At 42.3% G+C, this 26,031-nt stretch overlaps 3 protein-coding genes across 7 annotated transcripts in view; 1 reads left to right on the forward strand and 2 right to left on the reverse strand.

Moving 5' to 3' along the window:
- The window catches only part of TRMT10A (tRNA methyltransferase 10A), a 288,696-nt gene that overhangs the window by 95,355 nt on the left and 167,310 nt on the right, over nucleotides 1–26,031 (reverse strand). The gene's annotated exons all lie outside the window — the stretch shown is intronic.
- LAMTOR3 (late endosomal/lysosomal adaptor, MAPK and MTOR activator 3) overlaps nucleotides 1–26,031 on the reverse strand; it is a 49,468-nt gene that overhangs the window by 21,496 nt on the left and 1,941 nt on the right. Inside the window, exons 5-6 of the mRNA XM_057417951.1 lie at nucleotides 25,164–25,227; nucleotides 23,789–24,267 (exon numbers count right to left, since the gene is read on the reverse strand). Of these exons, the coding sequence (XP_057273934.1) occupies nucleotides 24,194–24,267; nucleotides 25,164–25,227 (138 nt within the window). The 3' untranslated portion in view covers nucleotides 23,789–24,193. The remainder of the gene's footprint in view (nucleotides 1–23,788; nucleotides 24,268–25,163; nucleotides 25,228–26,031) is intronic.
- On the forward strand, nucleotides 180–20,985 carry DAPP1 (dual adaptor of phosphotyrosine and 3-phosphoinositides 1). 3 transcript variants are annotated; one of them, XM_057417946.1, is made up of 9 exons: nucleotides 184–352; nucleotides 9,234–9,356; nucleotides 10,884–11,017; nucleotides 15,238–15,368; nucleotides 17,455–17,502; nucleotides 17,724–17,786; nucleotides 19,640–19,725; nucleotides 20,303–20,390; nucleotides 20,854–20,985. In XM_057417946.1, the coding sequence occupies exons 1-9, from the start codon at nucleotides 291–293 to the stop codon at nucleotides 20,902–20,904; spliced, it is 786 nt and encodes a 261-aa protein (XP_057273929.1). In that variant the 5' UTR covers nucleotides 184–290; the 3' UTR covers nucleotides 20,905–20,985. The 3 variants fall into 3 exon arrangements, with proteins under 3 accessions (XP_057273931.1, XP_057273930.1, XP_057273929.1); XM_057417948.1 differs by lacking the exon at nucleotides 20,303–20,390 and having other exon boundaries at nucleotides 180–352; XM_057417947.1 differs by lacking the exon at nucleotides 17,724–17,786 and having other exon boundaries at nucleotides 182–352.

The raw sequence follows: 26,031 nt of genomic DNA on the forward strand, positions 1-26,031 counted from the left end.
AAGGTATTTCCAGTACGGGAGAGACCAGGTGCCACTGGCTAACGTGGAGGGCTCTGGCCGCCCCTCCTGAGGGAGCAGCCGCCGGCGCCGCAGAAGCCCCGTAAAGCCTCCGGGAAGAGCCGCTTCGGGTACCGGCCGGGACACTCCTTGTCGGCGAGGCGGGCCGGTCCCCACCCGGGGAGGTACCGTCCGGCCGCCCCGCCCGTGCACTTCCTCAGCGGCCCGCGAAGGCGGCCGCTGCAGCCGTCGTGTCCCTGCGTGGGGCGCAGGCGAAGAGGCGCGGCGGGACGATGACCCAGAGCCGGGAGCCGCGTCCCGCCGCTCCGTTAGACGGGGAGCTGGAGGCGCTGGGGTAAGCGGCGGTAGGGGCGGGACGGCGTGGCGGGGGTCTCTGCGCGAAATGGCGGCCCCCGCCCAACCCCGGGGGTGGCTGAGGGGCGCTGGGGTCCCCGCGTGATATGGCGACCGCCCGACGGGCACTGACAGGGTGGCAGCTGAAGCTTGACTTTGGTAGTGAGGTGAGAAGTAAAATAAATAGGGGGTTGTTTTAACGAGCACGTCGAACGGTTTCGTGCATGGTGTGCAGCCTGTCAGAGAATCCCAACACCTAGTCCCTGTGGTGTGTTTGAGAGGCCGGAAGGCTCTGCGGCATTTAACCTCTGTCTGGAAGAGCGCAAGGTTGTGGCATGTCTCTTACCTGTGTCTGGAGGAAGCACCAAGCCAGAGCTTGTCCTCAGAGCTGCCTGTCTTCCCTCAGCTGCAGACCTGCACCATCCCTTCGTCCATCTCCTCACAGCTTGGTCTGGAGGGCTGCCATCGCAGCCCCTTGCTGGGCCCGGGGAGGCAGCAGGCTGCCCCAGGGCACCTCGGGCTGAGCAGTGACAGCAGTGGGACGGTTCACATGAGGACGTCACCCTCACTCACAAACGAAACCCAAGGAGCAAAAAAAAAGGCTCATGGTTGCGACAGACCTCCTTCCCTGTCCGATGTGACTCGCCCATGTTGCCTGCCGGTTAGTTTTGCTTTTACAGGAGGAAGGCTTGGGTTAAGTTTTCACCAGCAGCATTGCTGCGGGTGAGAAGAAACGCAGGCTGGAGGAGCAGCATGGCTGGTACAGGGAGGGAGGGATCAGCGGCAGCAAAGTGGAGACAACGCAGAGGGAAGGCCAGTGAAGACAAAGTAGAAAGGCTCTGGTGTCATCTCTGCGTTCAGAAAGAATAGATGAAAAAAGTAAAGATTTTTTGCTTCCTGAGTACTTATGGATGAGAACCAACTCATCATTTATTTCTGTGATTAACTGACTTAGTGAAGAAATTGGAGTGCAACAAAGAGACTTGAAATTACTGTCTGCGAACTGCTAAAGTCTTCCCATATTTAGAAGAGCCTGTTAATGAAATGCCTGTTACTGAAGCATCTAGCAAATATGAAATGAAGTCACTTTGAAGTGGGACCCAGAATAGTCATAATACACACTTCCTTTACATCTCTAAGATTGTGCTCATCGTAAAATAGTATCTATAGGGGAAAGAAAAAAGCAAAAAGAGTTACAGCTCATGTGGGAAGCGTGATTCTTGGTTGCCAGACTTTTATTAATTTCCGCTATGTGGCCTGAGTTGATTTATGCCAGTAACCTGTTCTTGTAAACAGACTTGCTGGTTGGCAAGGAGTTTGTCCTCGTAGATGATCTTGTAGGACTGCAGCCTGATGTGGTACCAGTGAGAAGAAAAAGCTACAAATACACATTTTTTTAAAGCTGTAGCTTCTTTATTTCCACTTTGGTGAAAAACCTAAACTTTTAACCCTACCTCATAATCCTAAGGATCTCTCTGAAGGCAGTGTGTTGAGTTAAATGCACTAAAGGTAAATAAGCAATGCCAACCAAAGATTCCCTTCATATCTTTAAACAAAGCCCCTTTTTCAGCTAATACTAAAGCCACTTTCCCCCGCTTCAAAGAGGAAAAAGAAGGCCTCACACCCTAAACATGCGGTAGAATAGTCTTAAAGATCTCTTAAGGTAAATACTTTTTAAGCTGTGAGAAGTAGGTATGTCAATCTCCAACTATAACATTAAATTGTCAGCCACCACAAGATTTTTTTCCCCTAAACTTAGTCGCTGGTGTTGTCATACAGTTGAGCTCCCCTTACACCTGACAGAGTATCTAGCACAACTGAGACACAGTTCTGTTGAGGAATATCCATCATTGCTATAGTAAAGACCATCAGAGACAAGGGTCACTCAAATGAAGAGCACCTTTGACATTCACGTCCCTTTGGGAGCGGGATTTGAATCAGGTTATTTTAGTTCTTCTGCTTTACTGTGCAAAAATCAAAGAAGTTGGAGAAGGTTTGAAGAAGTGTGAAAAGGGAAGGACTTTACTTTTAAGGGAAGGTGGTTGGGTAATGGGATATCCTCATAGTTTACCAGGTCATCTGGTCATCAAAACGGAAAGTTGACGGCAATAGAGATGGGTGTACAGCATAAATCCTGTCTGTCTCACTGCTGTGTTTGGAGGACCTGCTGCATGCTGGATTGTTCTAGATTAATGCTCCTGAAATTACACTGAGAATATTGGAGTGCATGAGAGCAAAGCAGAAGGGAGGGGGGTTTCAGTATATACAAAACCCATCTTTATGTTACCTCTGCTCTAGAGATACCTGTCACAAAAAGAAATATCAAGAAATGAGAATTAGCAATCCCTGTTATGATCAGGGACAATCACAGTCGCTGAAAGATCTAGGTATTCCTACAACTGTTTGTTGGATTGATTTAGTTTCTCCAAAGCCTTAGTATTCATAAAGATGGACTTCCTGATCTTTTACATCAGGACAAAAGAAAGCAGAAATAATGTGTTTGGCTTTTATTTAATTTAATTTTTTTTTTTTTTTTACTATTTTGTCCAGTCTGAGGGAAGGTGATTGCTTGTATTTATTCAGAGAGTTCAGGAGGTCAAACAACCAGAAGTTCAAAGTGAGAATTAGAATTACTGTCAGCTTCATTGCCAAGATGTTTATAGGTGGAACTAAATGCCTAATGAAACAGAAGAAGAGCAAAATCAGAACATGTTGTTAAAAACATGTTAGCTCCTTCATTAACTTAAATCTGCCAAAATACTTGAAAGGGGGCACTGAAATTTATCAAAAGAGCCATAAGCATCTTGGCGTAAAGGAAAAGGAAACGGATATCGTGATTCTTCTTTGAAGGTCTCTTTAGCTGTTCTTGAAGTCCACCCTTTTTCCAGTCACATTTATTGCTGTTATTGCTTAAAGGACAGCCTGCACATTGCAGTGTGAAACTGCTGTGGCTGATCACCTATGGTGTGAGTTTGGGAAATTCCACATTGTGGTTCGTGTTACTTGCACAAGAGATGAGAATGTGGAATATCTTGTTATCTGAGTACAGGCTGGTCTCATAACACAGCTTCTGTCCCAGCATACTAGCATAGCTTGGTGACACTGTTTGTCTTTTGGAAGTGACAGGAATGGGGCAAGAGGGAACAAGTTTCTGTAGACTTTTTCCTTTTGCAGTCGGAACATTCTTTGTCATCCCGTGCAGCACAACTTCCATGTTCCTCCAGCCTGAGGTTTGACAGTACCATGACAGATGGTATTTGTAAGACTGAATGCTTAGTTTTAGTAACAGAAGATAAATTGGGCCACAGACTTAGATCAGATGGTGATGGAATTGGGGAACTTGTATGACTGGGACAGGGCAAACGGTCATAAGATTTTTCTTTTCCTTCATCTATATTTCTAGTGTAAACAGGGCAAAATTACAATGGCTAAAAAGTAAGCAAAAGAAATGGGTGAAAATCAGAACAAAGGCAGTTGAGAGAAGGGGAAAGAGAGCATGGAAGTGAAAAGCAGAAGCCGAACTAGTGAAAGCCTGCAGTTAGATGAGATGGAATTTAGCGCTGGATACACTGGTATTATTTCCTATTTCTATTTTTAAATTATTTTTTCTACAAAACAGCACCTTTGCATTCCAACAAAGTACTTTACATAGTTGTGTGATTAAGTATTTCAGTATGACACATTGAAAGAATGTCTAAATAAGTACCACTTTTGGTTGTATACCACCTAGAACTTCTATCTTACCATCCTTGCCCTTTTGTAGGTTCTCTAGAGCTCTGTCAACTCATGCAATATTAAAAACATTGCTAAAGCTTCACTTTTACTGATGTAAAAGAGTCCTTTTTTTTTGCGACTTTGAGAAGGTGGGTAATGCTTCTAGGGTTTCATATTAGGAAAAAAAGTTAAAATAAAAGCAAACAAACTCCCCAAACTTGACAGATATGATCTGGAAGTTGCTGAAATCCAGCATACAGAGAATTGGGAGCTAGTAAGGCTATTTTGTAGAGTAATTTTTAGAGTGCAGGCAAGTGAAAAGCACTGTGTCCAGCCACAGGACAGCTCTGTGCTTTCCTGTTCACGCCATCAAGTAGTACAGTATTCTACACATTTCACCGAAGAATGGGAGCAGAACCTTGAGGCTAGTTTCAAAGTGTAAGGAAATTCAACTTCTGGTAGGAAATATATTTTTAATAATAATAATTTAAAAAGTACAAAACCTGGCAACATCTGCCATGACTAAAAAGGCAGCCCAGGGTAAATAAATGTTCTGAATAATACTGAAGTCCTACGGAGAGCACATCTGGACTGTCTCCCTGCCAGCGTTGATCTCTGTTCCCTTTCAGAGGTGGACAAGAGAGAATTTTTTATGCTGTGTTTCTGCTTTACTTCTGCAGCTCAGGCAACCAAGGTGCTTTCCATGGGGACAGTCCCCCAGCAAGGAGCCCAGGGAGTATTTGACCTTGTGTGGTAAGGGAGGGAGCTTCTGGGAAGGAATCAGACACAGCTGACTACTCAGAATCTCCTTCCTGCTTCAGCAAAGGAACTTTGAATTGCTGGACTCTACAAAAGTAAAACAAACATCCACAGAGTTTCTAACTCTATCTAGGCTATAAGTATCTGAGAACATAATCTGATAAGGATATGAAAGTAAGTGTAACCTCTGTCTACTGCATTTATCTGACAACTGGGTGTACCTCAGAGTTGTTACACCAGACGTTAAAACCAAATGGCAGTCAGAATTTCTAGCTGTTCTCTCTTCTGGCACTAGCTACCTTTCATTTTTATGAGGAGGAAAAGTGAGTATTCTGCTGGGTGATACACAGTTTGCATATAAAGCTGGCTGAGAAGAGAATTGTCCAAGTCACTCAACATTCATCCTTAGGTTAACCATGGATGAGTGTTTGTATTCCTTGTGTATTCCAGTATTGTTAAGAAGTTAATGCACCTGATGCCAGCTACCGGTTTATTCACCAGCCCCTATTTACGCAGACAGAAATGTTTTGCAAAATACAGTTTCTTTGTGTAAGGGCTGTCTGATCTGCAGGTAATGAAGTTTCATTAACATTTTTCTTTGAAACATCTTGGGTTGTGAAAGAAAAGAACACATGAACATTTTGAGGATGATATTCTTACCTGAACAGGGAGTTTTCCACCCCAAACATTGTTGTAACATACTCCTGATCATCACTGCTGTGTAGGGAGTTCTGGTCCCTGCATTAACTACACAGAGATCTTAGTGCAAGAAGAGATTTTAACACAAGTATGTGCATTGTGTAGTACTGATGATTAGCATAGCTGCAGTGGTACAGACATGGCTTGCAGTATGTCTTGCAGTGTGGCTTGCGGCCACTAGCTTATCCTACTTGGGAACTCCACTGCTGACCAGGTGGGCAGACTCTGAGGGCAAGGTTGTGTGCTCTGATGAGTTTGGTTCTCTGGGGCACTGCATGTCTCATTTCTCTCCCCTTAACAGCAATGTCAGTAAAGTCCTTCCTGCACTATCACCAGTGCAATCTGATGTAAAGGATAGGCTGATTTCTGAAATTGCTTTGTTTTCCAAAGAGAAGCAAAAGTAATCTCACTAGGGCTGAGTGCTTTCATGGTGCTTTTAAGTGCTTCTTAAGACATGCTTTCATGGGCCCAGCAGACTCTTTCCAATCCAAAGTGCAGGAAGACTAGCATGGTCCTTCAACAACACGCCCTGGCAACTCCAACAAGCTTACACGTATGGGGTAAAGAAATTTAATATAACTTAGGACAAAGTTAAGGTAACAAGAATGAATAAATGACAGCAATTATAAACTCTGAAAATGAGATCATTAGTCAAATTGATGATAAGGAGCCCCCAAAAAGGGGAGCATGCAGGATTTTTTATAGTAGAAATAAAGTAATTGGAAAAGAAAAAACTCCCAGAAGTATGTGTGCATTTGTGGCAGGAAGGCATGGAAGGCCATGGGCACCCAGCAGAAGTGGCTCTGAAGCAAGGAGGGACTTTCCTCTTTTTCTACCTGTGTTACTTCAGAGAAATTTGAATAAGGAATCCCAGGCAATTTTCACAGTACTGGATTATTTTTATAGTGAATACAAGGCTCTATAAGTTGGGTCAAACAAAGATGGCTTTTGGAAAGACCTTCAGAAACAACCCAATATGCAAGATATGCACCATGGTTCAAAATTAAATAGCTTTTTGAAGGACTTGCTTGGGGCTTCAAACACTGATGATTGTTTATAAAGCCTTTAGATCTGCTTAATTTCTTGTTTTAAGAAGGGACGAAGGTAGATACAGTATTATATTTTCTGTCAACAGTTTCCTTGTCCTCCATTTTCTCAGAAGCACCAAAACCTAAGCTAAAGGTGACCGCCCTTTAAGTGAATGATCCCATGTTGGTTTACCTGCAGATTTCAAAGAACTGCCTGAAGGATGTTTTTCTGAACAAGACAAATAGAAGGATCCCCCCTCTGACAAGTACTTAAATTCAACTGAAGTGTATCTAGTAATGTCTGACCACAGGGCTGTTTAGATTTCTTTTTAGTCTTATTTACTTGTTTTTGTGTCACCAGGCAGGTTTCATTGGGAAAGCAGTCTGTTTTCATAAGTATGTGTTTGTTTAACCTCCTGCTGGTCTGGATGTAAATGCTGAACTTTCCACAGCATTTTTAAATCTTACCTGTGTTCATGCAAATTTTGAGTGGCCATTTTCAGGAAAAAAAAAGAAAAAAAAAAAGGCAGCTCTGCATAACACAGTCACTTTGGCACTAAAATCTGTATTTGTCTCACATCCAGTTCTACTTGTTAAGCTGATCAAGAAGAACACAGTAACATTTGAAGGGTTTTTATCTGAAGTAGCATATTTAGGCAAGAAGACTAATGCAACCTTGTCAGCAAATGTTTAAAACTGCACTTTAAACCAACATTATTTTCCCAGTTAAGTGGGTGGGATTTTGTTGATGGCCTTTGATTGGTTTAATATTTTTTTCATGGTGGTAAAATTTCATTACTCACTGCCTTTTATGTGTAATGAGAGAGTAGATTGAAACACAGCATTTTTTAAAACATAAGTGACTTCTATTTTAAAATCTTAGTAGAAGGCTTTTTGAACATAAGGTAACAATATACTTACAAGCAACCTCAAACTGAATACGCCTCCTTTATGAGCATGGCCACTTACAGATTTTCTCTGTGTATGTTTCTTCTGTACATAAATGAGAGAAATAGTGTTACAAATTTCCACCCAAAACACAGTGTTGTCCTGTCAGCCAAGTGTGCATGCTGATATGATCCTCATCACATCAGGACAGATCTGACCTTTAGCAGTTACTTCCTTGGGCAGTTAATCCCAAAGCAGATTTTAGCTAACAGGTGTTTCAGAGGATGACACTTTGTTGTTTAAATATTCATAATATGATTCTACTATATAGATGGTCCACGGACCACATTCTAGAGCCAAAGCATCCATACCCTGACTGTACTGAGTTTCACATGGATCTTGTCTTCTTCAGGTTTAATAATCTAGAGTCTGTCATAAAGCAATTTATCAAACAGCTGGCCTTTCAAATAGGCAGCTGTCTAAATCAGAGTTAAAAACTTAGCGCAAGGTGCCAAATTTAGTGGCAACTTACAATGAACAGATAAAGTATTAAGGAGAAAAAGTGTACAATTAAGCCTTGTTTCAGGCTAAAGACTGCCATGATACAAATGTCGGAAAGTGCTGTGATCACACTTCTGCTTTCAGTCAAACTATATTTCTCTGGCTGAAACAGTAATAGAGTTTGACCCTGATACTCTGGGCACACACAGTTTAAAAGGAAGGGAAAGGAGACTGGTCACTGCTCCGCATACAGACAAGGCGAGGTGCTTGCACCCTGCAGAGCTGTGCCCTGGGTACAGTCTCCCCTCCTCCTTCTGCACCGGAGGTTCTGGTGTCTGTATATAACTGCACGAATATCTTCACACCGCATGTCTTACGGGAGGCAGTCCAGCCTCCTATATCTGTGGCTTTTTTTTTGTGTTCGGTCTCGGAATCATGTCTAATAAGATCCTTTTCTATTGAAAGGAATCAAGCATTTCTGTTGTGAAGCATTCTGGGTGCAAAGAAAGCCATAAACAACATTTCATGCTCTTTGCAGGATTTTTTTCTGTGATTTCCCTGTGGAATTTTTCATATAAAAATGAGGTTAAAAACCCCAATGAGGTTAGTTTTAACTGACAGTAAATGAGGCAGCTGTTTAGATCTAGCTTTCCTGCATAGCTGAGACCACATATGGCTGAGCAGCAACAATGGTAAGATTTCCTAAATTTTCCCTCAAATTCTGTTTGTTATTTTCCCTTCTTCTGTTCGTTCTTCCAGAAAGCTTATCCTTCAAATGAAATTTTAAGCTTAGGCACATTTGGTTAATCACCTATCTTAGTGCAGATGAACTGAGTTGCGGGAAACAGAAAGTTTGGGAGGAGTTTAAGTGTTGCCTGTTTGCCCCAAAAGGGGAAGTGTACCAAAGCGTGTAAATACGTCAGGAAGTACAGGTTCTGAAAATAGACAAAGGGTCTTGCATACTCCCCGAATTGCTTTCACCTTATCAGCATAGACCTGGCTAGTTTGTTGCTCACGAAAGGATAATTTGCAAGGGTTTTATTATCATTACAGACAGCAAAGTGTCAGGTTTTTGTATGCAACTTTGTAGTTAACAAAAGGTAGTTCTCTGAGCATACTGAAAGGGGCACAGGTCTGTGTAACCTGCCTGTGCTTGTGAGAAGGGTAGTAACTCAGAATTGTAGCAGTGATAGCTGCAGTCCTTCCTCTTTCTTTAACTCAGCTCCGTTATGCAGCAGAAGCTGCCAGTTAAGAGCAGAGCAAATGATGTTTTAACCCCTTGTGTCTTCCCAGGTGGTATCATGATAATCTTACCCGACATGCAGCAGAAGCGCTGCTGCTTTCCAACGGTCAGGATGGAAGCTATCTCTTGAGGAAGAGTAATGAAAGGGAAGATCTGTACTCGCTCTCTGTAAGGTAGTGTATGGACCCAAGTGAATTTATCTTATGCCTCACAGCTAGCAGTTTTAAAATCTGCACTTACTCCCATGTTTGCTTGTCTCATGCATTGAGGTGACCTGCAGAGTTTTTTCCTAGGGCTCAAACTATTTTAATAAATCTTCCTAATGGTGTAATCCTGCTGAATGACATTTTGTTAGAAAGAAAAAAACCCACATTGGATTGCATTGGAAAATGGCACTTATTTTTGCAAACTCTGAATTGATCTTATTGACAAAAAACATAATTCTGTGGATTTGCTGTAGATACTCAGTCTTCATGATAAAAACATATATGGCAGTTACAGGAGTTCAAGAAACAGCTGATGGGAGTAGAAAAGTTTTATGATGAGAACAGTAGCAAATGTACCAGTTAATGAGTGCTAAATTAGCTAGCTTTAAAAAGGAACTGGTAAATAGAGTAAGTACAACTCATTGCAACATTGTATTTCTTGTGAAATTAAATGAAAAGATGAAAACCCTGTCATTGCAGTGGAGTCACAGCAGCTATTTGCTGTTGTGGGGCCTCTGCGCATGGCTTGCATGCACTGCGTCTCAGCTGACTGTAGCACAAAACATGCAGGAGGTCAACAGAGGAATGTTCTACAAGATCACAAGTACTGTTCAGAGATAAATACTTGTTTAAATACCTGTTTGAAATTATAATATCCTGTGGAAGTGGCAATAAACAATGTAAAAGATGCTATAAACCCCTTTCTTCACTATGTTTTCAATATATTTGCTCCATACAATTTCTCCTTAGAGAAATTCTTCCCTGGACTATTTCGGATGCTAATAACAGTAACGCAAGTAACTTTTTCACATGAGAGATACTTGCAGTAAGTGCTTTACTGTCTCTTGAAGTCAAAATAAGTGCCTATCCAGGAAGTGAGGCCTTGCAGACTTCTTTAAATATCATCAGCTTTCATAAACAAGTACTGTTACTTTCTCCACAGGCAAAGGACCCTGTTTCATGTTTGACAGTGCCAACCATAGAGGAACTGTTTGTGTCAGTACAGAGACAAAATAGACAAATAGGTATCTAATGTTATTTAATCCCTGTTTGGGTGCAGAAAGAAGGCAGCTGATTTTTGAAAGAGAGGAGAGTTTCAATGAGGTTGGGATGCTACTTGTAAAGTAAGACACACACCAGTAATATAGGTACACCATAAAGACTAAAGTCCAGTAAGGGAACAGACAGAAGGCTGGAAATCTCATTTGTGAGTCTTTTTACTGCTTGCTGCCAGAGTTAATTTAACTTCCTTTGCCTTTCTAGGCTTTAGTCATCTCACATCTTTAAAGCAACAATTAGATTTTTCTTAATAAATCTGACTCTCAGCTGTGTGGAGTATTAGTGAGGGACAGTAATGGTGGTAGCTGCTAGGACAGTGATTGTCAGCCTGTGATCTGGGCCACATTTCCTGTAGTGGAAGCTGCTATTTAAGGGTTGCACATGTCGAATGCCTTCAGCATTTATGCATTGACAAATTTTCTTTTTTTATTTTAGGGGAAAAGATTCTGTCAAACACTTCCTTGTTGAACATACAGGAACTTCTTTCAAATTTGGATTTAACGAATTTTCTAGCTTGAAGGAATTAGTCATGCATTTTGCAAATCAGCCTTTAATTGGAAGCGAAACAGGTAAGGAGAGCATATGTTCGCATGAACACATTTGTAGTCATGCTTTGTACAGATCTAAGTAAAAGGAGCTTCCAGTGTCTTCAAATGTCTGTCAAGGAGCTTCCAATGTCTTCAGTGTCTATCAAATGAATCTACTGCTGAAGTGTTCCTTTTCAGAGTTCATGACACTGTTAACCACAGGTATCTTAGATGTTCCTCTTCAAAAACTCTTTCAAGTACTCTGAATACAAACTACATGTAACCTTATGGGGTTTTTGGTAACCAGGGATGTGAGCTCCTTTTGATTTCTCAGAGCGAGATGCAGCATTTCAGAATCTGCGTGTACTGGGAGCAACAGACCCTTCTCAAAAAGGGAAAAACTAAAGCAGGGTGTTTAGTGAGGAAATAAAAGTTCATCTATGAAGTTGAAATCCGGGAAAAAGAATAAATGGAAAAGGGATTTGAAATTTTTTAGCTATTACTCCACTGTTCTTCATCCAAGGAAGAAGTCTACAGTGATATGTGCCTCTTTCCTTTAGGGAATGTGGCCTCTATTACCTCTCCCTTTCTGTCTACTGTGGATCAGCCTGTAGTGTTGTTTCTTAGTTTTAAGAAAAAGCAAAGGTTTCTTTAGCAGCCAACATGCCATCTAAATTAAGTTGAAAGGTAAATTTTGATTCCTACAAGTGAGTTGAACACTACCAGACCAGAGTTCACATTGAAGCAGATGTTTATTATAATGATGATGCCAGTTTTAGGTTTAGCTTCAAATGCAGGAGTTGAAAAAGGGTCAGTACAAGTTAGTTCCAAAAGCTTCAGTACCCTGTGTAGAAAGTGTATGCAAATACCTCATAGAGTAGTACTAATTATATAGACAAGACACAAGTTAAGTAATAGTTGGCAAGTGCAATAACTGTAATAGGTCACACACTGCACTAAGGGCATTCAAGGGTTGCTTTGCCTTTTTTTTTTTAATTTTTCCCTGCAAGAGAAATGCACTCAATATAGCATTTGTATCTTTCAAAGCATTCTCTTTTGAAACTGCTTTTAAGAGTGGTTCAAACACAAAGTTCCCACTTGTATCTTTTGTGCCAGTGAGCACAAAGACATGCAGCATACAGGCCTAACCCTGTAAAGGTTTCAGATTACATATAAAACTTCTATTTCCCCATTCCTTCACTGCACGCATTACAGACTTCAGTGATCGAGGCATTGGTGGTGTGTGATCTCTATGAGGAAGATCAACACTGCTGAATGATGAGCTCACTTGTTGCCTTGAAGATCTCTGATCAGATTCTGCTGGCTCTGTGAAACCTCTTTAATTTGGATGTGCTACAGAATGAAAAAAGTAATTTGAACATCACATCAAGAAACCTTCCACCTTACGTTACCATGGATAGCAGTAGAGAGGAAGAGAGGCCTAGCACTCAGGCAGTGTTCCTTCAAACAGAGGTGTCCAAGGTCTCGTGGGTGGTAGCCAATTTATACTAAAATGGGGGGAGAGGCTCATCAGAGCCCACTCTAAGCCAAGTGTCAGTGTGGCAGAATGGCTGACTCAACACAGGGTCACACAGAAGGTTGGCAGAAGGGCCTTGCCATTCAGTGAAAGGCAGTAAGTAACCTGTAGCTCAGGTATTAGTAGAAAGTAGTTGGACCAGTTTTTCTTTTTCCTTGTTATACTTACAAGCAATTTTCTATAAAACACTGTGAGAGCAGGAATGAAAGAGTAAAGCAGGATAGCATTTTTCATCTCCTCCTTGCTTACAGACAGGATTTTGTAAGGCAGAGACCCATGAGATAGTGGAAACCATTATGTATTCTATCTCTGGTTTAAGTTTGTGTCACTGGAGCTAGTTTTGCCTCTGAGGAGGCACACCAGACTCTCATTGATCAGTACTTGAACATACAGGCCTGTACCTTGCAAACTAGTCCGTGGAGCACAGTGGTTCTTTTGTACTAGGACTCCTGCAGGTTTCTGCTTTGAGCCAAACAAACCTTGTTGTACCACAGCTTCATTTGCCATTCCAAATTGCTACATGGACTCATGTCTGTTTTTCTGCAGTGTAATGTATCCGCTTCCTTGTGAACTACAGATAAGTAAAAGGAAATGGTGTTCTGTGAGATGGCTTACTGAACAGGCAAGCTTTTAAAGCAATATATTATCATATTTCTGGATTTCTGTCTTTATTCAAAGTGACAAGGTTAACATAGTATTTTTACTTGTTTGCTTTGTCAGTTTTTACCTAAATTATTTTGAAAATGTATAGAAAATGCTTTATTATTAAAAAGAATTAAATATTTAAATAAAATAATTACCCCCCTGACTTTATTATTAAAAAAATAAAGTCATTACCCAGACAAAAAAATATAAAGTCACTTGAAGCTAAAATGTCTAACAATGGGACTCATTTTAAGTCTTCCTTAGAAATAGATGTCACACACAAACATGCAAGAAGAATCTTGCTACAGTGCAACTTTTACTATTTGTTTTATGCAGCTACCAGATGATGCTATACAAGTGTCTTTTGTGGAGAAAAAAACATGGAGAACTTATTGGAAAACAAATATTGTATAAAATGTTAAATCAGTCCTCCTGGTTCTGCAGCAGGGCTCTTTTATCCATGATATGGAGATGATGGTACTCTGATTCTGTGCAACAGCTTAAGAGTAGTTTCTGTAGACTGGTAATAGGTGTATTCTCAATTTGATTTTAAATGATAAAGCGATGTTTTTTGTAAGGCCAGAGAGAATGAAACTGAATTTGACTTTTCACCTACTACAAGTTGAATATACCACATTTGCATGGACCACCTGTGCCTGTGAACAGATTTCAGTTGATTACTTCAAATAGAGTTTTCCCCACTTCTATTTGTAGCCCTTCCCATTGCAAAATATACTTTATTTCATTTTTAGATTACTCCATCACTTGTAGATTTCAAGTCCAAGTTCTTACCAATTCTAACATCCTTCCTCTTTAGAGGGCTGACAATATCAGCATAAGATGCAGATGGAGCAGCACTTGGTATGCTTTGACATTAAAGAGTGAGATTAAATGGTGTAGCAGTTACTCTTTTAAGGAGACTCTTCACTATTGCAGATAGTTTAACAGATTCACTATTGGGAATGCAGCTTTTTACGGAGAATGTGCAGTAAATGTGACCTTATTTGGGAACAAATAATGGCTATAATAAAAAAGTTACTATCTAAAACAGTTAACAGTGATGCTAATGTAGGCTTACTGGTCTCTATCCAAAGCTCTGACAGATGAAGCAATTTATGCAGCAAGCAGTGGGTTGTTGGCAAAAACAGGGTAACTGTGATGGCCTCCTATCTAGTCTAGCATTCTGCCTACCCACCCAGCCAGCCTTCTGTGTAGTGAGGGAATTTAATGTGTCAAGTGATTCCCTTCAAGAAGTAGTAAGTTTAAAGGTTTTAAAAAGGTACCATATATTTACAGTTTTCACAGTTGCATGTAAAGAGGCGTGATAATGTCTGTAATCACATCCTCACGAACACAGTGAAAGTGCAGGTCACGTGTAGATTAGCATTTCAGCTGTAACTGTGAAATTGTGTTTCAGTTTGTTCTGTATTACCTAGTTGCTGACTGACTCAAAAGAAGGCTCAAGCAGGAGAGGAGACACCTGCCTTTGAGGATTGTCTTGACAGTCCTGTTCTGTTGCTATCTTAATTTTTCGCCACTTTATCATGCACTGCAGAAGGGGTTTAATTAACTGCTGCTTAGGAGAAATGAAGAGGTTTTGCAGTCTTGCTTTCAGAGATGAAAGGATAAATAGATTGCCACTGTACAGAGAGGAGGGAATGGATTTAGGCATGGTCCAGGTGTCCAAGGTGTCGAGGACTCTGGGCCACACAAGAGAGCCAAGGAAGTGAGACTGGGCAAGTGAATCCAGGAAATGTCCCTCTGTGCTTTGGATGGGTGGATTATTGTAGAAAATATCCCTCACAAAGTCTAAATCATTCAGATGATGCATTGGAAATATTTGTCTGGTTTTACCAGTATGGGAGAGTCATTTATAGTATGTGATTGTTTTCTCAAATCGGTGTGGCCCGAGTCCATTCCCACTATAGGAAGTGTCACATAAATCTTAGGGAAGTTATTAGTTCTTATGCATTTTTTAATTGGAGAAAAGATAAAGTTAACCATTCCTCAAACAGGGAGCTACTGCCAGTTATTTTCTAAGACTGTCTTGCCAGGTGACTCCTGTTCTTTTTCTCTCCAGGAACCTTAATTGTATTGAAGCATCCCTACCCACGGGAAGTAGAAGAACCTTCCATTTACGAGTCTGTCCGAGTTCACACAGCCATGCAGACAGGAAGGACAGAAAACGACCTTGTTCCAAATGCTCCTTCAGTAAGTTGTGTTTAGTGAGAGGGGTGCTTCTCCTGGCCCAAGTTTCATATGATTTCTGGAGTGAGCTATGGAATAATTCTGGTAGTTCATCCCTTTATGGGCTTGTAGATACAGGACGTTTTTGTCGACCAAGGCAAAACAAACACAGACTTGCTAAGTACAGTCCCCTGACAGCTAAAGCCTTTTAGAACTGTCACTGAGATTTTCAGTGCTGTCACTGAGAAAACACTGTCTGCAGTTGACCTAGATAAGTCTGACCTTCCAAACAAAGAATATATGAAACGTTTTCATTCTCCTCTTACCTTCCTTTCAGAATGCCATCTTAGCAGTAACTAACTTTATCAGGAATTAGAAACAAAACCAAACCAAAGCAACCCAACCCACACCACACAAAACAAACACACCACTTCTCACATCTTTCTGACAACACTCATCAGGCTGTATGCAACAATACGCATGCCAGGTTGCACAGTAAGCCCTTGATTTGCCCAACATCCTTTACAGACAACGGGAAGTCTCTTTCTCTCCCCTCCCAGGTGAGAAGAATACACCAAATAGCAGACTCAAGTAAGTTATGGGATTTACCACATTTTGTCTCACTCGGTGAATATGAGGCTTAGAGGACAGGAAACAGTCCTGACAGACATAAACTAATTACTACGTATTATTTTTGCAGGCTTCTTTGTTTGTTAGAATTATTTTGTCCAGTTAGCAATATACAGCCTCCTTCTTAACCAGGAGGAAGAAAAGAGCATCTCTGACTTTTCAAGTCAATTAAAAACGAACCTTTTGAAAAAAGTAGTCAGAGATGTGCAAGACAGGCAGGGACACATGCGGAAAAGGAAACCCCAAACTGGAGCTCAATACAACCAAGTTAATCAGATTATCTATATGCGGATAGGTACAGTACTCAAAAGGGGTATTTTTTTGGTATCTTCACGCTTGGGTTTTATTATTTTAGAATCACCTTGTCCTAAAGTAGGAAGACAGTCTGTATTCTGACACAGACTTAAACCCAGAAAAGAGGGGTTTGATGGAAGAGCCTCCACCCTTTCAGTCCTAGTAGTTCTGAGCCCAGTAAAAAGCTACATCATGTTAAAAGCTATGCCTTACTGGTGCGAGGAACAAAAGAGCATCTTCATATCTACTTGGGCCACCAAATGCTGACATCTGTGACTCACTTAGACAGTAGTAGAGACTTCAAATTCCTAGTAACTCATATCTAAGTGAGAGAAGTGGTTTCCAGAACAATATTGCGCACAGCAGAGAGGAAAGTATTTTAGTTACGTACAATATTTTTTGAGAAAAAGAGGAAGAGTTACATTAATATGGGTCAGTGAAGTTAATGAAAGAATCACTTCTGATGTATCTCACAACCAACTGTTCATGGCCGAGTTCCGCTTTAACCTCCAAAGAAACTTGACTTCCACATGCAGCCAGTAAAAAGGCGGTATTTTTCCAAGAGCCAAGAAGTAACTAGCTTGTCAAGAATTTGTTTTCTAGAGGTGTGCAGTTTCAGAAGTAGGTCCCTACACAGAGTTTTAGTATCTGAGAAGTCATAAGGTCCCAGCATCACTCATGGTGGCAGAGAAACAGTTCAAAAACCAAGTTTTCAATAACATATTGAATGTATAAGGTTTTTCCTCTCAAGCATGTGGCTGGCTGAGAGAAGAGAACGCCTAAGTAAAATACATCAGGAGTGATATTTGTGGATAATTCCACTGTCAGCTAAACCCCAGGTGCTTCTGGTTACAAGACATTATGAGGCAACCATCTAACTTTACCAAATAAACTGTAACTGCAACTATTTCGCAGTGTTTGGTTGAGAAGATGCAGACCAGAAGCTTGCTGAAGGAGGCATGGTCTAAGAGAATGCCTTTAAAGCTATCACAGGCCCATGTTTAACCTATCTGTGGATCCAGTCCTGTGAGGGGAGGACAGGAGTGAGGACAGGGCAAGTGGCCATGGGACGTTTCCCCAGTGACAAGCTGCTTTTCCTTGTTTCGGACATAGGCAGAGAGATGAATGTGGGAAATGGGAAGAGAGCGTAGTCTCTAACTCCAGTCCCTTCCTTGTTCCTTCACAGCTTGGTACAAAAGAAGGATATTTGATAAAACAAGGCAAAATAGTCAAGGTAAGGAAAAACTCCTTGTTTCCACTCTACAGTCACCCACAGAACCTGGAGACAATGTGGAGCTGAAATAGCTCCATGTGCAGTCCCCTGCAGCAGAGAGCAACAAAAAAGCACGGCTGTAAACCAGAGCAAGTCAAAGCTTTAAAGCTTTTTCTTTCCTAAGATGCATTACAGTCAATTCTCACAAGACAGTTACCATCCATCCCTTCTTGATCTTTCAGAATTGGAAGACAAGGTGGTTTACACTGCATAGGAATGAACTTAAGTATTTCAAAGACCAGACAGTAAGTAGCAAATGCCAGTTCTACTCTTTAAACCTCTCTAGAGGCAGCTGCAGCCTCCTCATATCTCTGACTTCTCGCCATCTGTATCAAAGCTTCCCATACTGTCAGAGGGATCAGACCTCTCAAATTAACTTAAACATCTTGCTGATGACTTCAACAAGCAAAAGCAAGTTTTACAGGTGGAAAATATCTACCCTGCTCAGCAGTCTTACATACTAGTTAGAGCTGTTCTTTACAGTGCATTTTTGGTTGCTTTATTCAGTGGATTTTAAGCTACCAGCCCAACATGGTTTTTATCGGTAGCTTTGACACAAAACCTAGCAGACAGTAGTGCTATTAAAATATTTCTGCAAATACTACAGTATATTTTGCACTCTTTGCTTTCATCCTTCTATTTCGAGTATAGGTAGAAAGCCACTGATTTAAAAATGTCCTCCTTTCTAGCACTCCGACCTGGATTAACCTGCTGCAGCTGGGAAAAACAGTTGCATTTGCTGTTCCATTCCATTCTTAAGCTGAGTAAAAATAAGAGATACCACTTAGAGTTTCTCCGCCCTTACACTATCTCCTTCATAAACACAGCCTCTGCACCTCTGCCAAGCGCTGTTTAAAGCATCTCATAGATTTTAACACAACAGCAGACATAGCTCACGCTCAGCAAACATTACCATTTATGAACAGTTACATGTTCACAAGGCCTTCCATCAGTTTTCATTTCAGTTCAAGCCAACTTCAGTTAAGTTTCCAGGATAACATTTCAAAGTGCAGCACTCCAAATGCTTGAGTAGCCTTTGTGACTTACCAGGCAAGAAGGTGTCTTTGTCAGGAACATGGCCTCCTCCCAGGCAGCAGCTCCCATGTCTCCTGGCACTGCCATTGTTGCTGTGGGGTTGCAGATACCTACAGGTCAGCAACTTGCTGCTGGCCCTGGGAAGGCATTTGCTAGCACACCTTAGCAAAAGGGGCTTACTTCTAGTATAGTGTGTAACAGCCACTGAGCCAGAGGAAAGCACAAGGACAGGTGAGAAAGCAACAGAGACTTCCGTACACCTGATGAAGGGCCATGGAAAGAGCTAAGGGTGTTTGGGTAGAGGGCAACCTTTTCTACTACTTCAGCTGCCTGGTGACATGGTTTGTTAGTGGACTTGGCAGTGCTAGATTAACAATTGGACTTTATAGTCTTAAAGGTTGTTTCCAACCTAAATGATTCTATAACAGTGTAAGGCCAAACAAAATAAGAAAGAACTCTTACACGTAGGGAGGATGAAACTCTTAAGGGAGATGGTTTATAGTTACATACAGTCTACATACCTGTACCTGAGCACTTCTAGGTCAGTACAGAGAAACCTCAACATACACAGTGGTCATACAGCCAAACCCCTCACCCCTGCTGCAAGCACCACCTTAGCTTTACTTCTTTATTTCTCCCTGCTCAGATTCATCCTTTTTAAAGCATTTAGGAGTTAATGAAATCTCCAACAGCTGGCTCGGCCTGGTAAGACCAGTAACCATCCCCTTGTCTCTGTAAACTGTAGCTGGGAATGATACCAGATTTGCTGCTGTGTCAGTTACATTATAATGCATCAACCAAACCTTAAGCAGTCTGCATTTAGTGACACTTTCCTGCAGTAGTGACCTCTGTTGTTTGTCTAGATCTGAACTGTCCTGTTTTTTTATATTGAGCTCAATTCCTATCATGTTAATAATGTTATGCTTGTTGGTTTGGGTTGTGCTATTCCTGTGCCTGGAAAAACCTAGTGTGCTTGTAAAGGTCATGATGTACTGAAGATGAACCAGCTAGCCTTACTGTTTGTTTCCACACTTTCCCATTCTAAAATCATTCTATTTTCAAGGCCACAGAGCCGATTCGGGCACTTGACTTAACTGAATGCTCAGCTGTGCAATTTGACTATTCCCAGGAAAGAGTCAATTGTTTCTGGTAAGTTGCTGTACTCCTTCCATCTTGATGGAAAGGTCAGAATAGCCAGGGAAGTTTGAAATGCGACAGCTGGGTGCTTCTGAAAGCTCCCTGGCCCATTATGACCTGGCTCTAACTCAAGAGCCTGTTTCTGTCAGCCATCTTCTGTCAGTCCTGCATGGCTTTGCCACATTACCACTGGAAAAAGATTTCTTTTTCTTGGCAAGGAGGAAGGGCCTGTGTGTGGTGGGCATTTCATTTCCTAATTCTGTAAGCATATATAATCATCACATAGACCCATGGAACTTATGTAGGGGCCAGTTCCCATTTCAGACATTGCTACCAGTCACACAGTAACCACTTCTATGCCCAAATGGGGGACTTTTGTCCTTATGGGCCTGGGGCAGCTTCTCCCCCCAACTGTAAAGGACTGTAAACAGTTCTTGGCTAACGTCCCTCCTGGTGACTGCATGGGAGCACAGCCTCCCCACCCTGGTCTGTCTAAACTGCTGGTGCAGGCCAGCTGGGTTCAGTCTTAGGAAGAACTTACCAGTTCTTCTAACAATTTAACAAATGGCCTATAATTGTTTACTTACAGTTTAGTGTTCCCACTAAGGACGTACTACCTGTGTGCGAAAACTGGAATAGAAGCTGACGAGTGGATTAAAATACTGCGATGGAAACTGGTAAGATGATGTGTAGCTTTAGGTTGCAGTACACCTCTGGCAGCAGTACCCTTGGTACTGCCATCATAAACCCCCCAGTATGGTGGCATCCAAGCACTACAGCCCTCAGTATCTGCAAGAAGGGTGTAATTGTTCCGGTTTCCAGGCCAACTAGGCTAGGATATGTAGTTTTTGCATAATGTATGTGCCTTCAAACCCACTTAGCTATTTTGGGATGCACTGCTAACGCACATACTCATTAGGAAAAAGAAATAACTTCCATCTTTAAGGATGTCATTGTGTATATGATAAACAGTATGGAACATCAGCACAAACTGCGTGTGTTGGGTCATGAAGGGAGCAATGAGAACTGTAAAGGCTTTGAAAGCATCACTTCCTTAAGATACCAGTACTTGGGTTGGTCATACTCACGTACATCCACATGCATGCAGGCAAACAGTAACAGATCATCTTTCTGTTCTAGTCACAGATACGGAAGCAACTGGAGCAGCGTAACGCCACCCTGAGCTCCTAGCTGCACCTCTCCTGCTTCCCTCCATTGGCAGGAACTGCCTCCTGGCCAAGGAAGGGCATCGCTTACAAGAGGACAGTTTCACATCTCCGTTACTCATGGTGGGCACACACGTGTCTGTGTACTCACATGGGGACACTTGCATCCAGCTCTGTGCACAGAGGACTCGTACAGCTGAGTACTCTCATGCCATTGAGTCACGTGTGGAGACAGCGGCAAAATCAGGGTGTTGGTTTGGTGTGCATGGTGTGTGCCTGTAACACTCTTAAACGCCTCTTAACTAATCACAGAGGTAGTCACTGTTGAAAACTTCTGTGGTTATTCAGAGCACTCTTGGTAATTTGTTGCAAGCACCATCACAACTTTCCATTAGCAGCACATTCTGTAACCTTGAGCCAGTTATTTAAAACCAGTCCCTTCCGGAAACATTAATTACTTCTTTTGTATAATCTGTTTAGGCTCTAAACCAAAAGAAAAATGACAGAGGTAATTACATTGTTGTAAATAGTATCTGTACTACAATCCAGAGAATATTTCAAGGTGATGGATGAGTAAACACTTAGTTTTGGTCAAACCTCTTTTTGTATGAGTTACATTTGTACCCCAGTGATGGCTATAAGGGACCATTTGTTTCAAACAGCATCATCTACAGGTAACAGCAGCAGCATGAAAACACACTTACAAACTGGGGTTACGAGGAACAGGCACACTTAAAACAGCTGCTGTGGGACCCTAAAGATGGTGACAGGGCTCTGCAGAAGACTTTGCCTGTGGCATCTGCCAGTGCTGGGAATAGCATCACGAGTTGGGCCCCCACCAGCCCTCCTTGGGAATGGGCTGGATTTGATGTTTTCCTCACACAGAGAACTCAAAATGAGGTTCTTTGCAGAACTATAGTTCTGCACTTAGTTCAAAACTGCAACTTAGTTCAGAACCAAGCACTGCTTTGTATTAAACAAAAAGCACCACGTATACTAAAAATAGGAATTTAAAAGAATCCATCTTCTGTAATAAACTGATGAAAATTCCTATCTACATTTTGGAAGACTTGCATCAATTTAACAGTTGTAGCTGGCTAGAGTAAGGAAGTGGAAGCCCTGCACTTTGGTGCTGTAGTCAAAATAGTCGTAGAAGCAAAGTTTGACACGCTGGAGGGTCCCAAGAGCAGCTTGGCCTGACCTCAGAGCTGACCCAGCAGCAAGATGAGACCCCCTGGGTAATCCTGCTCCCCCTGGAGGGCTGGGAAAGGAGGGGCCCATGTACCTGTGCAACAGTCAAGTTTCTGCTGAAACAGCACATGCAAACCTCTCCTATCCATGCAAATGCTGTGGCACAAGGCTTGGTATTGCTCACGCAGCAGGTCAGTATTCAACAGATGCCTCTACTGTGAGAAGGCTGAAGAGGAGGGGAAAAACAGACCGGAAGAAGAAAGAAAATATTGATTTGGAGATAGAAATAGCATTTTATTTCAACTTAGAAATGAAAAATATTTGTGAATATTTTTATACAGACTGTTTTCTGAATAAAATATTATTATAAAACTACCAAAGGTCTTCTGTATTCATGCACTGTGGTGTTAAAGCCGTGTCCTCCTTTCCCCCTTCAAGAAGCAGTCTAAAAAATAGGCATCTCCCGTTCAGTTAAACAGCTTGGATGAGTTGATGTGGGAGAGAGAGAGGCAGCGTGAGGGGAAGAGAGGGACAATATTCTCCAACAACATCGCTGATCTGTGACAACAGCCTGGAAATGAAGCCTGAAGTATATCCACAAAAGCAGCCTTCCCCTTTTCACACCAAAAAGCTGTGTTACAAAGTATTGAAGATCATTCAGCACATGGTGTTACGGACTGAAGCCAGCAGCAGAAACGGGGTTGGCAGGCCTAAGAAACAGTCACCTGCAGAATTGCTGAAGAGGAGCTAGCAGCAAGAGGAGGCTTAGGTGGAATGCAAATGCTTTTTGCCAGAAATACACATGGACACCCTGGGGCTCAGTTTCCAGCTGGTTCTGTGAGGACCAGTGACAGAAAGCTCCCACCAGGAGCTCAGTTTAAATGGAAAAGGGTTGACCAACAACTCCCAATTTCTGAGGGAGCTTTGAGCCAAGGATTCCCAGTCCTCATTTCCAGCACAGCTGCTCCCCCATCCTGCCTGATGCTGAAGGGGGGCAAGATATGAACAAGGGGCAGTGGCACCCCCCTTTCCCAGCCTGAGGCAGAGACCTGCCAAGAGCTCACACTCAGTGCTTGGTTTCAGTGCTACAAGTCTACACCACAGCTCACACTTGGTGCTTGGTTTCAGTGCTACAAGTCTACACCGCAGCTGTCACAAAGGGAGACACAGGAGGAAATAAGGGGAGGACTGACCCCAGTGACAGGATCTCTGCATTGGCATGGGACTCTGTATCCTTATCACCCAGCCCAGAGACACGCTGGTTAGTTTTCAGGCTCTAAACTCCTGGGTTTTGTACATTTACAAACAGCAACAGAAAAGCCAATGTGCTATGGAGTACAATGGTGTGACAGAAGACTGGACCAGGTTCTGTCATTTAAAAATACTGTATTTATTTATATGTATTTATTTAGGAAAACCTACAGGTAAATGAGCCGAGAGTCACCAGTGATGAACCCACACAAGGACCATGAGACAAGAGATCTTCACAACTATATTACACAAAAACCCCGTGAAGAAAAATGAGACATTGTTCAGGTGCTTTTATCTGGGCATCAGGAAAACCCCTGAGGCAACAGCTTTCACAGAAATAGCTTTCTTCTCAATGGAAGCAGGATGCAGCTAGCATCCAGACTAGTAGCATTCTCTTGCCAAAATTATCACCCCTGTGAGAAAGCTGGGATATTTATTGATTGTACCGACACATCACGGCTAGTAACTCCTTCAACCACAACTCTGGTAACACTGTACAACCAATCTGCCTTCCAACACGTAGTAGGACACACCCCACTACCTGCCTGGTTTCCTGTAAAGCAAGAGATCTGTGGATCTGTGGGTTGCTCATGTGAGCCAGTGGCATCATGCCGATCTGGCAGAGCTAAACTCCATGGGAGCTATTTTGGTGGTCTCTTCAGTACTGCACGATACAAGAAGCATGGCCTAAAGTAACATCCACCTACAACACACTAGTAGATCATTTCAGATTCAGTACTATGTACAATTTACTCTTACTTAGTATACTAAGGAGCTGTGGTATTTCTTCTGAGGCGTGTTATTTGACTGAGGATTATTGAATCTGTCCACTGGGCTGCAGAGGGATGCTGCACTCCGGCTATACCATCAGGTTAAGAAACTTCAACAACCTGCCTCAGTTCTTCAAACAGGGGTGCAAGTTCCTTCTCTAAACTTAGAATCAGCCCTGGAAGGAGAGGAGAGACACAACAAACATCCCATCAAACCACATAACAGAGAAGCCTCACTGCAAACCTCACCACTCCCTCCCCTCCCAAGTCACAGGCAGCATGCTCCAAAACACAAAACCTTTCACTTGGGCTAATCACTCCATGGGAACAACAGGGTCACACCCCATGCAGCAAAGCTCTCCTGTCCTGCTGCTGGCCTCCACTGTTGCCTCCCTGCTGCCAAAGCCCAAGCAGCTGCACAAGGATTAAATCCCTTTGGCTCACATTCATTAGCCAATGCCCTCATGAGCAAGGCTCAGAGGACTCCCCACCCCACACAACTGAGGGGATGAAGCTACATGTGTTACTGCAGAACTCAACTTGGAAGAGACTGAACAACTGGTTTGTACAGCACAAGCACTACTGATGCAGTGAGCATGCTCACACAGCAAGGGTAAGGGTAACCACAGGAGAACTTGTGCTTCTAAATTAAGAACTTCAACAAGTCCCTTAAAAAGCTACGCATTTTTACTCACACCTTTCATAGAGTCACAGAATGGTTTGGGTTTGAAGGGACCTTAAAGCTCATCCAGTTCCAACCTCCTGCCATGGCCAGGGACACCTTCCACTAGACCAGGCTGCTCAAAGCCCCATCCAACCTGGCCTTGAACACTGCCGGGGATGGGGCAGCCACAGCTTCTCTGGACAACCTGTGCCAGTGTCTCACCTCCCTCATAGTGAAGAATTTCTTCCTTGTATCTAATCTAAATCTCTCCTTTACAATATGCTGACAAAATTCATAGCAGGAGCAAAGTTAATATATATCAAAGTAAATTCAGGTGATTTGGTTTCAATTATTTAAACATCCGGGCCTTAAAATACCACCATATTTAAAATACACATGAAGACATACCAGTATTGGCATTGCTGCTAGCAATGAAGCTTACTACCAAAGGTAAACGGTTGAACTGCACCACCTGGAAGGAGAGAGAACAGTGTTCAGTCAGCAGCTAAGCATGTTGGATGTCAGAGCTCTGACACTTAATGCTATCTGAAACAAGCAGCCTCCTCAGTTGAAAACACCAACAGAACTTACAGCATGGTACCAGGAACTCAAAGCCTGGCATTTCCCTCCTTCCCATGCTCTATAGTGTTATCCACCACACTCTCCATAGGCAGCATGAAAGCAGGGGAGTTTACTGTTTTAAAATACTGTTCTGTGTACAGCAGTATCTCTACTCCCATTAAAAGGGAACTGGAACCTTGAGCACATGAAGCCAGTCGCATCAAGAGAATCAAAGAAATGCACTCGATGTGTGTAAATTAACTCATTCACCCGTTTATTTTCCAAATGGGCCAGGCTAAACAGCTGGCCAGTTTACTGCAGTCATAATAAACAGCTCTGAAGACCACAAGGACCTGAGAAGGAGCAGAAACTTGGTAGGTAATGGATTTCAGGACACAACCAGTTTGGACAAAAATGAGAGTGGCATTTCCAAGCTTTCTTATCTCTAAATCACTCTGGCAACAAGATTAGCTATGAAGCAGGCTGCATGTGCTTATTAGTTTAGGTGTCACTAATTATAAATAAATATTGTTTGTGAAAGAGGATTTAAACCCTTCACAACAGATTGAAGGCCACATGAGCAGCACCTGCTCCAAATTCCTGATCCCCACCTCTTGAGAAAACTTCACCATTTTTAACCAGTGCATCTCAGTTTTGAGAAATACAGAAGAAGCCGAACAAATGGTGTGACAGTTTAGGCTCCGGCATTTAAGCA

The sequence above is a fragment of the Pezoporus wallicus genome, unplaced genomic scaffold, assembly GCF_028554395.1.
Source record: "Pezoporus wallicus isolate ANWC-B61680 ecotype Strahan unplaced genomic scaffold, APGP_CSIRO_Pwel_v1 contig_6999, whole genome shotgun sequence".
Taxonomy (NCBI): Eukaryota; Metazoa; Chordata; class Aves; order Psittaciformes; family Psittacidae; genus Pezoporus; species Pezoporus wallicus.